Raw genomic sequence first — 17530 nt, 5'->3', positions numbered from 1 at the left:
TTATCTCAGGGCACCTTTTATCAGTAGCTTTTTTTGGTGCTGTGCTGTTAATGAGTGTTTATCGAGTCGCTAATACAGGTTGTATAACTGAAGCTAGCAAAAAGTAGTCAGATTCTGGATATTTTGAAGGCATATATAACCGTATTTATTGATGGATTGGATATGGAGGTATGAGAGAAAGGAGCAAGGATAACTTCAAGGCTTCTGACCTGAGTACATAGAAGGATGGAGTAGCCATTTATTGAAATGAGGAAAGCTTTAGAGAAGAACAAATTAACAGATTTGAAAGATAGTTAAGTTCTCAACATGTTATGTTAGATGTTTCTTAGACTTCCAAGTTGCTAACTGTTGTATTATCAATTGCTTATATGAGCTTGGAGTTCAGGAGAGAGTTTTGGCTGGAGATTCTAAATGTAGGGGGAGGCATATGCATCTAGATAGTATTTAAAAACCACAAATTTGCATGTGGTCACCAAGGAAGTGTGTGTAGCTAAGAGAAAAGGTCTAAGATTTGATCCCTGCAGCCTGTCAACATTTAAGAGTTTGAGGAGATAAGCAGGAACTAACAAAGGGAATAGAGAAGAGTGAGCCAATGAGGTGGGAGAAAAATGAGTGTGGTGTCCCAGAAATCACGTGAAAAAAGTTTTCACAGAAGGAAGGATGGTCAGTTATATCAAACTTTCTAAGTAGGATGAGGACTGGGAAATCAACATTCGATTTTGGCACTGTGGATGTCATTAGTTACTCTGACAGGAATGGTAGTAAAAGCCGGATTTGGAGAATATTCAAGAGAGTGAGAGAGGAGGGATTTGAGACAGCAAGTATTATATACAGTTGTTTGAGCAATTTTGCTACAAAGTGTAGCAGAAAAATGGGACAATAGCTGAAAGGTATTGTAGTCAAGATATATTTTAGTTTTAATTTCAGTATTAAGGGAGAAATTATTATATACTTGTGTGCTAATAGTAACAGTCCATGTATAAAAGGGGAAATAGATGATAAAATTGTTGCTGGACCATGTGTCCTTAAGTAGGAGAGAAGAAATGGCATCCAGTTAGGATATAAGTTAACTGTATGAGGTAACTGTTCATACATTCATTCAAAATTGAGCACTCATTATATCCCAGGCACTGTGTTCAATGTTGAGAGTAAAATGAGAAACAGATTGTGAGCTCTCTGCTCTCGTGGAAATCGAACCCTCTTGCTAATGTTATTCCCAGATGAGGCTATTGAGACTCACTGATTAAGAAACTTGTTCAAGGTAACTAAAATGTAGATTTGAATCCAACATAATTGAAACTCATCATTTCTCCCATTTTTCCTACATTTATAGCAATCACTCTGCTATGCCAAGCCACATTATCTCTTGGCCTGGGTTGCCCCATTAACCGGACCAGTTTCTCCATATAGTCCATTTTCTACCCAGTTCCAGAATATTTCTTTTAGAATATAAGTCATACCCGATCACTCGTTTGCTCAAACCTCTCTTGTCTTCCCCAGCATGTTTGGAATAAAACTCGAAACTCCTAACCATGGTTTAACTTAATCTGATGTCTTTTCTTTTTTTCAACACTCTTTGTTTGGGCCTTGCATTCCAGTCATCACTGGTCTGTTTGCTGTTCTTCAGCTATGTCAGTTGTACTCTCATCTTTTTGTACTTGTTTCCTCACCTTGGAATGCTCTTTCCTTAGATTTTTACTTAATTTTCTCACTTAGGTCTTAGTTCAAATTTAACCTCTTTAGGGAGGCCCTCTTGATTAAAATATATTATCTTCCTCATTTATTCCTTTTCCTTGCTTTTATATTTGTTAGCGTTTAACACCTCCTGAAATCATACTTTTTTTTTTTTTTAGTTTGTCTGTCTCTATTAGTAAAATATAAACTTCATGAATGCCTAGACCTTGTCTGTGGTGTTCACTTATCTCTAGAACTTAGAAAAGTACATGGCATGAGTCCGAGGTATATGTGATTCCATGTCTCATGAAAATTTGTCTTATGAGAGGGAACCAGTTGTCTGTATAGGCTAGGCATTATGCATTGGAGCAACTTCAAGCTGATACTTAAAACATTAATTGGATATGGATGGGAATGGGGGGGGATTCAAAATATCTGAGATTTTTTTATTAATGGGAATATTATTTCCTCAGTCATCTTGTGGGGAGGGCAGCAGAAATTATGTTCTTCCAAGAGAAATGACGAAAAAACAGAGGAGCTGGTTGACAACGGTAGGTTTTAGTTATTTTGATTTTTGGAAAAAGGAAACATTTGTTACAAACATGTCTTTATTGTGGAATATTTAGAAAATTATAAGGAAGAAGAATAAAATTAGAACAGGTTTTTCATGCATTGATAAGTATTAGTATTCTGATATTGTTATCCTTATCTATACTTATATCTATATTCAAAAAACAAAAGTTGGGAGCTCTAGACTTATTGATGACTTGAGGGTAAAACCAGGACAATCAGGAGGAAATGTTTAATAGGTAGTTGGAGTTACAGAATTAGGTCTTGCAATGTGGATCTGGGAGATAACTTTATAGTTTTAGACTTTAGGAATGGATATGATCTTTAAAGAAAATACAGTGAAGAATAGAAGATAGAGCCATAACCTTGGCAAACACACAGACTGTTGGATGGATAGAAGAATCACCATAGAAAGGCTAGAGAAGTAATTAAATACCAGGTTAGTGGTGGATTCTGAAGACCTAAGGGAAGAGAATTTTCAAAAGGTAGCATCACCAATGTTAATATTTGTTGAGAAGGCAAGGACAATGAGACTGAGGAAGGACTTGAATTTGGTTATTAGAAGTCCATTATGACATTGGGCATGCAGTTTAGTGTTAGAGTTAGAGGAAGAAGACAATTTTAGAGAGAGCATAGATGCCAAGTGATTTTCAGAGTAAGTTTTCATTAGATGGTTCTGTAGGGATATCATTTAGATGACACTTTAAATGTTTTATATATATTTCACTGTAGCTGCTTAGTACTAAGCATATAGTAGATGTGTTGAAAAGAATAACTGCACAAGTGAATTAAAACATGGGGTGTGTGTTCAAAGCACATAAAAATGAAAGGAAAGATATATAAGCTAAAGTAAGGATTTTTTGTTGGTATTTTGTTTTGTTATGAAAGATTTGGCATGTTTGAAGACAGAGGAAGGAACCAGTGGGAAGGAAAGGATGTACTGAGCAAAGTAGACTTGAAGGGACAAAGGTTTGTAATGATTTCCAGAAGGTGGTGAGAAGAAATGAGCTTATTTATTAGGATAAAGGAGTTAACCGTGGAAAGGAAGTAAATTTCTCTCTCTGAGGCAAAGGAAAGGTATGAAAATAGATACTGAGAAAGGTTTTTAAGGCTGAGAAGAAAGACTATGAGGAAACCAATAACTTTCCCAGACAATCTTAGAATGAGATTTAGTGAATGAGCATTGGAGACTTTAAGGAGATAGAAGAATTGGAATAGGTTGCGTGAGAATCATGCTAGAGATTCAAAGAAGACCTCAGGTACAGACAGCAGTGAAGGTGAATTCGATTATTTTGAAAAAGATTGTATTAAGATAGCACAACTTGTAGAACTTAAACATCAGAAATTTAATATTCAGTATAATTTTACATCTTTTGGATTGCTATTATTACTTATTAATCAGGTCATTTTTTCAGAATATGAAATGTTGATGTAGAAGAGTTTGACTAGAAAATTCATCTCATGCAAATACTAATTTACTCTTTAAGACTGTGTGGATTGCAAATGCTTTAATGTAAAAGATTGTTTTTAATGTTGCTGACATGGTGGAAACTTGAAGAAAATTGTGGTCTGATGATAAATACTGAGAAGGTTTCTGATTATTTAATTCTAATTTAACATTGTATATTACAATTTAATCCTATTATGTAATTTTAATTAAGACAGAACACCAAATCTTCATATGGTGAAGAATTTTTTTTATATTTTTAATGTTCTGATGGAGAAAGAGGATGCATTGAAGCACTGGAGTTCTTAATAGTAAAGATATTAGAGTTGAGAAAACTTGAGGAAGACCACATAAATCTTGTATTTAATTATTTTTATAAAAACACAGACATTATATTTCCATGAAGATAATACATGCTCTTTATTTTTGTGAGCAAAAGACATAATTTTCAAATTTTAGTACAAATTTTGCACACTTACTGTTCAGTTTCCATTTTTAATATAGAATATTCTATATTGATGATTCTGAAGTCATAATAATAAAAACTAGAGTTAGTTCTGTAAGATTTAAATTGTTTCCACTTTTCTTGACTATCTCTGTGTCCCCACCCCCTTAAAGAAAAGGCAGTTAGACTTTATGGCTCTAAAATTAAATGCTTATATTGGGATTCTAATACAGAGGTTTTATTTCAGGTCTTTGTAGGTAAAATACCAAGAGATTTATATGAGGATGAGTTGGTGCCCCTTTTTGAAAAGGCTGGTCCCATTTGGGATCTACGTCTTATGATGGATCCACTGTCTGGTCAGAACAGAGGGTATGCATTTATCACCTTCTGTGGAAAGGAAGCTGCACAGGAAGCTGTTAAACTGGTATGTGATAACAAATACCCACTGTCTACCAAGTCATTATTTGAGAAAATTACCTCAAGTAAAAATGTTTGCGGTTAACATTGTTTTACTTTATTTAGTTTTTGCTTTGGATGTTTTTATATTGAGCGAACTGGTATGTAACCTTTGCTCTATTTTTTCTGATTATAAAAGTAAAAAAAATGAAAGTACTCAAGAAATAATGTGTTAGGGAAAGTCTCCCGTAATTATAAAAGTTATCCATTAGAATGATTAATATCTAAAGTTTCATTTGAATATTTGGCTTCTGCAGTTCTCTTTTGATTTAGGACAAAAAAGGATGTCAGTTCTTGCTGTTATACTTTAGGATAGGATTCTTAAAGTGCAGTGAAGGCTGAGATAGGTTCTGGGAAACAACAATAGGCGACAGTGACTTTCAGGATACAATTCAGGAAATGGTTGTGAATCTTTTTTATTTTTGTCCCAGCGTAATCATACAATTTATTTATTTTCTAAGTATGTTCTTGTTTTCTATCTTTTTGTTTCTGAGCTCTTCAGTCCTCTCTGTCTTTAATCTTTCTCTTTTCTATTATAAAATAGTCGTTTACTAATTCTTTTCTGTAGGGCCTTTTACTTTTTGCCCTTATTTCAGAGCAGCAGTAGTAGTAACAAAGTTCTGCAAATTAAGTATATCTTCAGTCTTACTGCATTAAGATACAACCATCTCAGTAACTTAAAATAACTGTCATGTTTTGGCATAAACTTTTGCTAAACATGTAAAGACCTCACTTAGTCTAGTTCTAATCCTTCTGGAATGATAACCTTTTTATCAAGTCTTTCTTTGGTTTCATTAATTGCTTCTAAATTAGTTCCACTTCTGGCTTGGCCCAGACTTTAGTTTTTATTATGGACATTTCCTTACAGTTTGTTTATTTAATATTGAGAAGTTTTCAAAGCTTTATTTCTACATTTCTGGCAATGTATGGATGGTTTCATTTTTTAATGACATATTTTAGTAAATGGTAAGTAATGTTGAAGCATGAGAAGCTAAAGTTTATCAAGGAAACCAGTATACAGTGATTTAAATAAAACATTTTTTATTCCTGTCATTTCATATAATTTTGAAAGGATTGTGTTTGATATGCAGTTTAAAACCTTATGTGTATATATTTAGAATTCTGTTTTGTGTAGAATGAAGTATTACTTTTTTTTTGCATCGATTAAACATAGTCATTATATTTTATTATTTTGCTTATGGCTTATCTAGATCTAATTTCCTTTCTAAGGACCCTGAATAATAAGTCTCTGGTAGTTGTTCTGAAATTCTCTGGGAAAAAATTTTAGATAAAGTTGAAATATGAAATAAGATTTTTTTTTATTTATTATTTTTTATTTTATTTTATTTTTTTTATGGTGACATTAACGAAATCCAATAAGTTTTAGATATACACTTTAACAGTAAGGCATATATATATATTTACACTGTGTATTCACCCCCTATAGTTAGATTTCTTCCTGTCACCACATGAAGTAAGATATTTAAAAAAATAAAATGAATAACTTTGAATCATTTATATATGGAGGAGCAGTGAACTAAGCTGAAATGAGACTGTTTTAGTTACACATTTATATTTTGGCAAGCCTGAAGGAACTCTGAGTTCATGAAGCAGGGAGTGTTTGACCGTAAATTGTTAACTTTTTTAGATCGAGATCAGTCCTGAGTTAGGGGTGGTTGTGGGGTATCTGGTTCTTTTCTTCCTTGCAGTGTGACAGCTATGAAATCCGCCCTGGTAAACATCTTGGAGTGTGCATTTCTGTGGCAAACAACAGGCTTTTTGTTGGATCAATTCCGAAGAATAAGACTAAAGAAAACATTCTGGAAGAATTCAGTAAAGTCACAGGTAAAACAAAAATGTATTTAGAAGTTAGTTTTGGGAAATCTGTGGTTATTTATTAGTGCAAAAAAAAGGTCTATTTTAATCTTAAGAATTCAAATGTCTATTCAGTGTCTAAATCACCTCTTTTCTGCTTTATAGTGGTTTGGACTAAGCAAGTTCCCTCATATCCTAAATTTCTTGGAATGTCCCCTTCTTTGCCTTAATTGAACCTTTTCTTTTGCCAGAGTCTTTGTCCTGTAGCCCTCAAGTGAAGGCTTTTCCCCTCTGACATTCAGTGTGCTTTAGGGCCAACGGGTTGAGAGTTCTTATCCTCCTCTTTCCTTTTGCCTCCTCTAGATCAGATTTTTCAAAGTTTCCAAGTCTAAATTCATGGAATTGATGGAGAAGTGCATTTTATATCACAAGTCTATATACATTTCTGTGTAACAAAATTTAGTGAAACCATGCTTTCACTTATTATACATGCTTTAGTCTGATATTTTCTATTCCATTTCATTTTTTAAGTGCTGATGGATACCACTAAATGACAGCTGTGGCTCAGCACTGTTTTAGACCATTGCTTTCCCTTTTAAAAACCACTAATCCTTTATATTTTGTCATCCAGACATACCTATCCTTTCTCTTTCCTTCAAGCTGTCATCTCTTGCTCTTCTGATTTTAGTCTTTCATTAATTGAAGATTGCTGCTGGCTCACTGTCTTCCTCTTCTGCCCTAAATCGACTTACTCTTAATACTTTTATATCTATGTGGATGAACCATCTAATGCCCTAGCCTGTTTTGTGACCACCTCATATCCACTCCTCTACTTCAGTTCCCCTACATCCAGGTCACATTCTGGATCTTGTCGCCACATATTCTAGCCACTCTGGAATCTTGACTTCTAGCATCCCACTTTGAAACCACTGACACTATCCATCAATTGCGTTGGTCAGATAGCCCTAATGGCACAGTTCTTTGACCTCATCATGTTTTTATTGCCTGCCAGCTCCTTTCTGGCTTCATATCCGTTTATTCTTTCAGCAAGTGTTCATCCAGTGCCTGTTAAGTGCTGGTATTTGTGCTGTGTGCTGGGATGCAGTGGTCAATCAGAGAGATCTATTCCTTGCCCTTATAGAACTTACATTTGGGGGAAAGAGATAAGACAAAAAAATATTTACACATTTTGATAAGCACTGTGAAGAGGGAAATAAAGGATATTTAGCTAGAGAATAGCTGCTATCTCTGTTTTTTGATGGTTATGGAAAGCTTTTCTGATAATGTGACGTTTCATCCAAGACATGAAGAATGAGGAAGGTGTACCATGTAAAGAGCAAAGAGATGTGCATTCCAAGAGAGCAACACATGCCAGGGCACTAAGGCAAGAAAGAACTTGGTGTATAAAAGTAACAGAGAGAAGGCCAGTATTGTTAAAAGGTAGAATTAAGAATAGAATTATATGCGGTGAAGTAGACCATGTAAGGAGTTTAGGTTTTATTGTATGTATAATGAGAAGGTATTTGGAGGTCTTAAGCAGGGTATAACATCTGTTTATGGAATATTATTCCTACTGTTATATGGTAATGGCTCAGAGGGGGTTAAGAATAGAAGCTTTCATAGTAGTCCCGGTAGAAGAGATTGGGCTAAGGTAATAGCATTGGAGATGCAAAAGATAGATTGACTTGGCATTAGGTAGGGGAGATGAAGTTAAGGAAGAAATCAAGAATGAGTTCAGTTTCTGTCTTGAGAACCCAGATGATGGTACTATTTATTAGATAGGGAAGTCTAGAGAGACAGATTTGGGGAGTGGTGGTGTAGTTTTGGACATGTTATATTTGAAATGTCTTCAAGTCTGGGCTAGAAATAAAATCTAAGCATTTTTAAAGATAGAGAAAGTACTTAAAAGTGAGAACTAGCTGGTATTACTGAGAAGGAACATATGGAAAGATGAGGGCACAGAACTAAGACCAGACGGACACCAATATTTAGCAGTTATTTTCATATTTGTTAAAAACCACAACTTTTAAGTTAGAGCCAAGGATGATTTTTGGACATGATTAGTTGTTGAATGTTAGTTCTCTTTGATTTATATTAATAATTTGGTTTCTAAGTTATTTGGTAGTGTTTCGTAACTTATAAGGTCATGTTATATCACTATTCTAAGACACTGTAGAATGTTATATGTCAAAGTTGGACCTGCTGTTTATGGTTATATCTTCACGACCCCTTAAAAGGGAACATAAAATACTGTTACAAAGTTCATATCTAATAATACTGATTTAATTGTCTACTAGGTAATTAGTGAATCATTTTGAGGCTTCTTCAGTTATTTTTTGCTCTTCAGCAAGTGGATTTAGGTCTGCCTAATCATTAGATGTGTGGTGGATGCTTTTGGCTTATTTATCTGGCTGTTGGTTTAACAGAGGGTTTGGTGGACGTTATTCTCTATCATCAACCCGATGACAAAAAGAAGAATCGGGGGTTCTGCTTCCTTGAATACGAGGATCACAAGTCAGCAGCACAAGCCAGACGCCGGCTGATGAGTGGAAAAGTAAAAGTTTGGGGAAATGTAGTTACAGTTGAATGGGCTGACCCTGTGGAAGAACCAGATCCAGAAGTCATGGCTAAGGTAAATGCAATTGCTTGGGATGGAGGTACAGTTATCATCTAAATTTTATACTCAGAATCAAGCTCAAATTTTTGAGTTTTATAATAAATACAAAGTGCAGCTCTTGGTCTTAACTGTTTAGGCAAGGACCTGCTTTAACACCAGACATAACAACCTTTCTTAGTAACCAGGAATTTCCATTAACCATCCCTTTTGCTGCAGATTAAATGTACAAAAGGAAGTAAATCTTTTCGATTAAGTCGTTTTATACACACTGAGAACTTGTTTAGTTATACAGAAGTTTTACAAGGGAAAATGACAGGGTCTTATGAATTATAATCTTCATGGGTTATATACTGTGTCTTTTATTACATGGCCATGAATTATATTTTATTTAGATTTACAGCTAATTTTTCTCCTCTTTTTTTTTTTAATTTTTCTTTTTTAATGATCAAGCTCCTTTAGAGTATTCTCCCTGTGAAGAAAGGCAAAGGGTTGTCATGTTTGCTGTTAAATGGTAGAGGAAAACATGCATAATAAGTCCTGTAGAGCAGCAGTCCCCAACCTTTTTGGCACCAGGGACTGGTGCTCCCTATAAGAATCTAATGCCTGATGATCTGAGGCAGGGCTGAGGTGACATTGCTAGTAGTGCTGGGGAGCGCCTGCAAATACAGATGAAGCTTTGCTTACTCACCCGCCACTCACCTTCTGCTGCTGGCCCAGTTCCTAACAGGCCACAGATCAATACTTGCCCGCGGCCTGGGGGTTGGGGACCACTGCTGTAGAGGGACCTCACTTTCCTTCTCCCCATACTTGCATTGCTAAGATCTTTGCTTGGTAAATGATAGTGCCATGAATCCTGGTTCTTAGGCTTTCCTTTGGGGTGACCCCTGGGATCTAAGGGACACATCAGAGTTGCATTTCTGCTGCTTTTAGTGAATTTTTGAGTATTTTGGTATATGTCTTTTCCCTTCTCAGGGAGGTGGTAATTCTATGGATGGTTATAAATTAGTTGTTGGATTCTTCTGGACTGAGAAGTCTTTTCCTCCAGCTTTTTATTTCAGATTCTTAGGAGGCAGTCCTCACTCTGATAGTTTGGAGGAGAGTCCCAGTTTATGATAGTATAACAGAGTTTTCATAGACAAAAAACATCTTTGGGTTAAGCAGAGAAGATCCATTGAGAATGAACCAGAGGCTCTCAGAAGTGCTACTCAGTATCTTCTCATTTTCCTTGAGTTAGATGGGTATCAAGGAAAGGGACTGGGAATCTAAATAGCCCTGATTTCTTTTTTACTGGCTTAACTTTAATTTCACTTGTTTTAATAAAATTGCGACTTTGAGCAAACTTACTGGATGTCATCTATTTTATTGGGATTGGATAAATATCTTTGGATCCCTTACAACTTTGACTTTACCTTGTAGAAATTGATTGTAGCTTAATTGCTTGTTTATAAAAACATTTTTTAAATAGCATGAGAGATATATTACATTAGAAGAGGTGGGAATAAAATCCTGAGAAAATCTCAAGTGTAGCTACTAATTTGCCTGTCAACCGCTTTTCACATACCGCTGGTAACCTTTTAGATTGAAATATATTGTAAATCTTTTTATAGGGTTAGAAAACGTCAAGAACAAGTTTCAGAATGAAAAAGAGACTTCTGTAAACTTGAACAATACTAATTGAATAAATTTGATTGAATAATACTGACTCCTTTCTTGATTTCTAATGAGGAGTTTACCAAAGCTGCTACTGTTACTTCACTTTATCAGTTATAATTTATTGACGATCTTTTGCCAAGTTGGGTTCGTTTTATAATCAAACACAATGTAAGAGCCTAAATGTATCTTTCTTAATACAATTTCAACAAGTAATTTTTATATAGTATATTGTGGTTTCATCTCAAAAGAATAAAAGATCCATGTTAAGTTTAAAAGTAAATTATTGGAGGACTGTCTTAATGTAGAGTGAGACCTCAGTATTGACAGCATTGAGAAAAGTAGAGTAGAGGGACAAGTGGAAAATGTTACATTTTTTTTCACCCATTGAATTAATATTTTCTCCACAAATATTTTTTATTCATAAAATCTCAACCTAAGGCAACAGTTTGTTCAGTAGATATGTTCATTTTTTTGTTTGTTTGTTTGATTAGGTAATGTATATTCTTAGCTCAAATATCAAAATTCTATAGAGAGGTACAGACAAGAGAAGTCCCAATTCCACCTGTAGCCCAATCTACCATATCCCCATGTCCCTCTGGGCATCCAGTTTTAGTAGACTATGGTTTATCCTTTTAATGTTTCCTTAGGCAAATACAGACAAATATAAGTATATATTCTTTATTTCTTACACAGGTGGTTTCTGGCAACTTAACCGTATTTACTGATCTATATTTATTTTATTTACCATTATATTGCATCAGCTCTAAGGAAAGTATACCATTATATGTACCACTAAGAAATTATAAAATTTTGCCCATTAAACTATGACACAGTGCTTGCCTATCACATTGACTATAAGTTGGAGCCATTTTGGAGATGAAAAAATGTCTTACCAAGAGTTTATCCTGGCAATCTCCATATCAGCTGTTAGAGCTCTTTCTCATTTTTTTGTGGCTACATAATACTCCATTCTGTGGATGTACCATGGTATATTCAACCAGCTATATATTGTGTTTTTTCTGCTCTCGTCATACTGTAATGAATAAGCTTGTATGATGTCAGTTGTTATAAGTGCAGATATATCTGTGGGATAGATTCTCAGGGATAGAGTTGTGGCCAAAGAGTAAATGTATATCTATTATTTTTAAGATTCCCCTCTGTAGGAGGTGTCTCATTTTACCCTCCTATTGGCAAAAAACAAGAGGCCTCTTTTCTCCTCATCCTTGTCAAAATAGTGTATGGTGGAACTTTTAGATTACAGTCTGATAACAAATGGTATCTCAGAGCCATTAAGATTTTTCTTCTCATTATGTATGAGTGTTTTTTTTTGTTTTTTGTTTTTTTTTTTAGGCGAGGCAACCCTTGGTCGACCTCACAGATTGCAAGGACCTTGTCAGCTTACAGTCCCTTATTTTTTTATTTTTATTTTTTACACCTACAGCACCTGGTCTTCCTGGGTGGTCTCCCATCCAAGTGCTAACCAGGTCTGACTCTTTTTAGCTTCCAAGATCAGATGGGATCGGGCTCGTTCAGAGTGGCATGGCCGTGTTTAAGGGCCATTTGTGCTGCTTTGTATGAATTATGTAATCAGGAATTTCGCCTATTTTTCTATTTAGTTTTTCTGTTTTTTATTTTTGTGGGACCCTGATGTAAAAGAAGGAGTGTAGTGTAAGTTGTTTGTTTTTTGACCTTGCTTGTGTTATTTTTTTCCATGTAGAAGTCATTTATTTTGGGGAGTTGAACTCATCACTCCTTTATAGTATAGATTTTAAGTCATGAAGCCTTTCCCAGTACAATTTTCTATAACGTTACTTTCTTTTAATACTTTCAGTCCCCCTGACATCCTTTTTTTGGGAAGCAAGGGGTCTGTTTGGAGTATCCTGGTATATATTGTGAGATATGGATACAGCTTTTATCTTCATCCAGATTAACACTACACTAATTCAATGATTTAAGCTTTATAGTTGGTTTTATCTAGTAGGGCTAGTCTCTAAATTTTGTTTTTATCTTTTTCCTGGCTATTCTTGCTTGCTTGTTTTTTTATACGAACTTTAGAATCACCTTATCCAGTTGTAGGGGAAAAAATGAGAAAAACTTTTTTTAGTGGGAACTTAGGGACTATGTTAAATTTGTAAGTTAATTTAGTAATAATTATATGTTGGTTTCTTGAAGGTGCTATTCACAGTGTTAGGTACTTTAATGATAGGGCAGGAGAAGGAACCAATAATTTATATAAATTGGTAACTAGTATCAGAATCATTTCGTTGGTAGTTTTTATACAGCACTTAATGTTTTAGAGAAGAAAAACCTATGCCGTGAAGATAGGAAGCAACACTTTAAGACGAGCTAAAGTTAAGTAGCCAATGCCAATTTTGTATATTTGTTCTATTAGGTGAAAGTTTTATTTGTGAGAAACTTGGCTACTACAGTGACAGAAGAAATACTGGAAAAGTCATTTTCTGAATTTGGAAAACTCGAAAGAGTGAAGAAGTTGAAAGATTATGCATTTGTTCATTTTGAAGACAGAGGAGCAGCTGTTAAGGTAGAAATTTTGAAATTTTGGTTCTTAATATTAGAATTCTGTTTAAACTTGCTAAATACATAAAGTGACTTTAAAAACAGAAATAAAATTAGTTTTCAGCTTTGCTGAACCCTGAAACTTTCTTTTAATAATTTCTGTGAAGTGGTAGTATAACAAGAAAGACTCTGTATTTCAAAGCCTAATCATTACTAACTAGGTTTGTGATGTCAGGCAAGTTATTTTTATAATCTGTTGTTTTTGCAAACCTAAGTTTTGATAGCAGCATGCCTTGGAATATTACAGGCATAGTAATTAGCTGCTATAAATACTAAACAGATAACAAATGTATTAAAACTACTTTGTTTACCTTGGTTTGTGGACCTTTGAAAGAAACTGAGCTGTGTACATAACTTTACATACAGTACAGCATATTTAATTCAGTAGATGTGTTTTGAGGTAATGGTTCTTCATAGTTTCACCTTTATTTTAGAATTCTAATAGTATTTGACTTTTATCAGTTTCGATGATAGTAGACATATTTCTTGGATATAATTGATTTATTCCTTGATGATCGTAATGAAAAGTGTGAAAAAAGTGTTTTCATACAGTGTCTAGAACATAAAACCTAAATATTGCTCCTTTCTGTTGATAATGGATCAGCACCATCTTTGATAGGTAAAATTTCCAGGTTCTTCTTCCTCTTGTTCTCTCTTTTGCAGGGGTGGGGGGATACTAATAGAAGCCTTTTTATGTAACCGGGAAAATGGATCCAAAATCCTCAGTGACTCAGACTTGGTTCTTTTTCTACATGTTCTATCAATGGAGTGGTACCACCTCTTAGTTGAGCAGTTTTTGTTTCCTGCCCAGGGTACAGGTTTTAAATGTACCTTATAGAAGAATTTTTGACTAGTTAAAGTTTATTGATTTGCTTTTTGATGGCATTAATTAATTAGACAGTATTGCTTATAAAATTCACAGCATAATATAGAATTTAATGTTTGCCTTCTTAAATTGCCAGTGGTGTTAAACACAGATAACTAATAAAATTTATACCTTCTGAATATTCCTTTGATTCACTTGGTATTAAATTACTGGTTGCATAAAAAACGGTAGGGTGGTTGCCAGAGAAGTCTGAAATCATAAAATTTTTAGCTCAACATCTGGGAATCAGGATGGCCAGGTAAGAGTAGATTCTCTATTCTTTATTTATACCAAGACTCATTTAGTTTCTTTAGCTGAAGTTAGCCAAAAGCTAAGGTGGTAAAGGGGGTGGAAATTAATATCTAGACTGACTTAATCTTTGTCTAGAGATTTGTAAATCACTAAATACTCATTATGGATAGAATATTTATGTATGTCCAGAGAGGAAAAAGTTGTATGGGGAAATAGAAAAGCTGTGGTGAGGAGGCGATATTTTGTTACTGAGTTACCTGAGACTTGAAGTATGGCAGAGGCTGTTAGGTGGAACAACATAAATAAAGGACTAGAACATAGAATGCTTTCCACGTGAGTACTTGAGTCTAGGCCTTTCCTGGGCTCTGTGCTTCTAACTGTTCAGGCAAAGTATGTTCCAGGTTAAGTATTGCAAGGTAAACCCAGGCTTTTTTTTTTGGTCAGTTTCTTGTTGAATTTCACTGCTGACCTCATTCAGTAACCTCATTTGTGTTTAATAGCCTTAAAATTTTTTATGGAAGAACAGTAGAAGAACTACATGTTGAATATCATGTATTTATTATTTAAAAATTTGAATCCTGAAAGGTTTGTGGCTAGATTCATCTTTTGCAAATTAAAATATTTAAGGAAATTGTTAATTCGTGTATTAACAGGCACGGATATGTTTATGTACTTATGTTTTAAAATACTGTTGCTTGTAAAATAAATTTATTTTTCTAATTTTGTATAGGCCATGGATGAAATGAATGGCAAAGAAATAGAAGGGGAAGAGATTGAAATAGTCTTAGCCAAGCCACCAGACAAGAAAAGGAAAGAGCGCCAAGCTGCTAGACAGGCCTCCAGAAGCACTGCGTGAGTCTGCATTTTAGCAAATATACCTTTGAACAGAGAATAACTTGATAATAGAAATCAGGTTGATAAAACAAAATCAAGAAGAGTATTGAAGTAAACTAATTTGTTTTTTCTTTTTCTCCCTTCCCTCTATTGTTAGGTATGAAGATTATTACTATCACCCTCCTCCTCGCATGCCACCTCCAATTAGAGGTCGGGGTCGTGGTGGGGGGAGAGGTGGATATGGCTACCCTCCAGATTACTATGGCTATGAAGATTACTATGACGATTACTATGGTTATGATTATCACGACTATCGTGGAGGCTATGAAGATCCCTACTACGGCTATGATGATGGCTATGCAGTAAGAGGAAGAGGAGGAGGAAGGGGAGGGCGAGGTGCTCCACCACCACCAAGGGGGCGGGGAGCACCACCTCCAAGAGGTAGAGCTGGCTATTCACAGAGGGGGGCACCTTTGGGACCACCAAGAGGCTCTAGGGGTGGCAGAGGGGGTCCTGCACAACAACAGAGAGGCCGTGGTTCTCGTGGAGCTCGGGGCAATCGTGGGGGCAATGTAGGAGGCAAGAGAAAGGCAGATGGGTACAACCAGCCTGATTCCAAGCGCCGTCAGACCAACAACCAACAGAACTGGGGTTCCCAACCCATCGCTCAGCAGCCGCTTCAGCAAGGTGGTGACTATTCTGGTAACTATGGTTACAATAATGACAACCAGGAATTTTATCAGGATACTTATGGGCAACAGTGGAAATAGACAAGTGAGGGCTTGAAAATGATATTGGCAAGATACGATTGGCTCTAGATCTACATTCTTCAAAAAAATTGGCTTAACTGTTTCATCTTTAGCAATTTGCTGCCATTTGTATTGGGCTGAAGAAATCACTATTGTGTATATACTCAAGTCTTTTTATTTTTTTCCTCTTTTCATAAATGCTCTTGGACATTACTGGGCTTGCAGAGTTCCCTTATTCTGGGGATTACAATGCTTTTATCGTTTCAGGCTTCATTTTAGCTTCAAAACAAGCTGAGCACACTGTTAAATCATGATTTTGCAGAACCTTTGGTTTTGGACAGTTTCATTTTTTGGATTTGAGATAGATTACATAGGAGTATGGAGTATGCTGTAAATAAAAATACAAGCTAGTGCTTTGTCTTAGTAGTTTTAAGAAATTAAAGCAAACCAATTTAAGTTTTCTTGTATTGAAAATAACCTATGATTGTATGTTTTGCATTCCTAGAAGTAGGTTAACTGTGTTTTTAAATTGTTATAACTTCACACCTTTTTGAAATCTGCCCTACAAAATTTGTTTGGCTTAAACGTCAAAGCCGTGACAATTTGTTCTTTGATGTGATTGTATTTCCAATTTCTTGTTCATGTAAGATTTCAATAAAACTCAAAAATCTATTCAAAACATTACCTATTTCAAATTCAATTGTGTCCTAAAACATTATTTTATTCGTAATCCTTGCAAGGAATATTGTTTTCAAACTATAACTGCCTATGTGAGTGATCAAATTCATGCAAAAGTCTATTCCAATATGTATCGTGGCTATCAGACTGAGGATTAGTCTAAATTCTAGTATTTATTCCAAATAACACTTCATTGATTGGTGTTCTCTCATAGTCTTTTCTGATTTTGAAATTTTGTCCTTTATTTTTATACAACAGGTTCAAAGGCTTTTGAATATTCTTGCAGGCATTGGATAATTTGCATTAAATAAAATGGGGTTAGGGAAGCAGACTGCAATTTATTTTGACCCACATTTCTTTCTATAAAGGATGATTTGTTGTCTGAAAACTTTATTGCTGGATAAATGAATGTATATAACAGGAAAAATGTTAGTACTGTGGCGTCAATTGCACTGCGTACTGAACTCAATTTTAGTATACGTGATAGGAAATAGCACTTCAGTTACTGGTTAGGAATATAATTTTCTATTACTATGTAAATTTGCTTTGAGAAACACGAGGCTTGTTAAGAGAGGCTTAAAAGTATCTAGTAGACTTACATCTGACTTTCTATTAATACCTCTTATTTTTTTAACTATCCCTAATGGCTAAAGTTTCTGTTGGCCAATTCATAACATCTATTTCCCTGTTTCCTTTATAAATTCTGATTTATTGGAATGAATTTTTTGTTTGAGAATCAGAGGAACGAAAAGAATCCAGACTTTACAGTACAGAAAAGTCTGGATCACTTTTAAATTATCATAAAGTTTTCCCTTTCGTTTTGTTCTTAGGTGGGTCTAAAATGTTTTTAAATTATAAAAATAAGCCATTGGGGAATAACGGACACACCTTTATTTTG

The 17530-nt window shown here is 34.9% G+C and overlaps 1 protein-coding gene and 1 pseudogene across 7 annotated transcripts in view; one reads left to right on the top strand and one right to left on the bottom strand.

Moving 5' to 3' along the window:
• HNRNPR (heterogeneous nuclear ribonucleoprotein R) overlaps nucleotides 1-16638 on the top strand; it is a 29708-nt gene extending 13070 nt beyond the window's left edge. For 3 of the 7 annotated variants that reach the window (XM_039854394.1, XM_039854400.1, XM_039854395.1), the window contains 7 exons: nucleotides 2148-2225; nucleotides 4384-4560; nucleotides 6302-6437; nucleotides 8825-9039; nucleotides 13070-13219; nucleotides 15102-15223; nucleotides 15363-16638. In XM_039854394.1, the coding sequence (XP_039710328.1) occupies nucleotides 2148-2225; nucleotides 4384-4560; nucleotides 6302-6437; nucleotides 8825-9039; nucleotides 13070-13219; nucleotides 15102-15223; nucleotides 15363-15975 (1491 nt within the window). In that variant the 3' untranslated portion in view covers nucleotides 15976-16638. The remainder of the gene's footprint in view (nucleotides 1-2147; nucleotides 2226-4383; nucleotides 4561-6301; nucleotides 6438-8824; nucleotides 9040-13069; nucleotides 13220-15101; nucleotides 15224-15362) is intronic. The other 4 variants (XM_039854396.1, XM_039854397.1, XM_039854398.1 and 1 more) reach the window with 4 other exon arrangements.
• Nucleotides 12110-12228, bottom strand: LOC120596444 (uncharacterized; annotated as a pseudogene).
• Nucleotides 16639-17530: the final 892 nt, after the last annotated feature.

This window comes from Pteropus medius, unplaced genomic scaffold, assembly GCF_902729225.1.
Source record: "Pteropus medius unplaced genomic scaffold, Ma_sr-lr_union100, whole genome shotgun sequence".
In the NCBI taxonomy this organism is placed as follows: Eukaryota; Metazoa; Chordata; class Mammalia; order Chiroptera; family Pteropodidae; genus Pteropus; species Pteropus medius.
The sequence above is the reverse complement of the archived record's forward strand: the minus strand, read 5'-3'. Positions and strand labels throughout refer to the sequence as shown.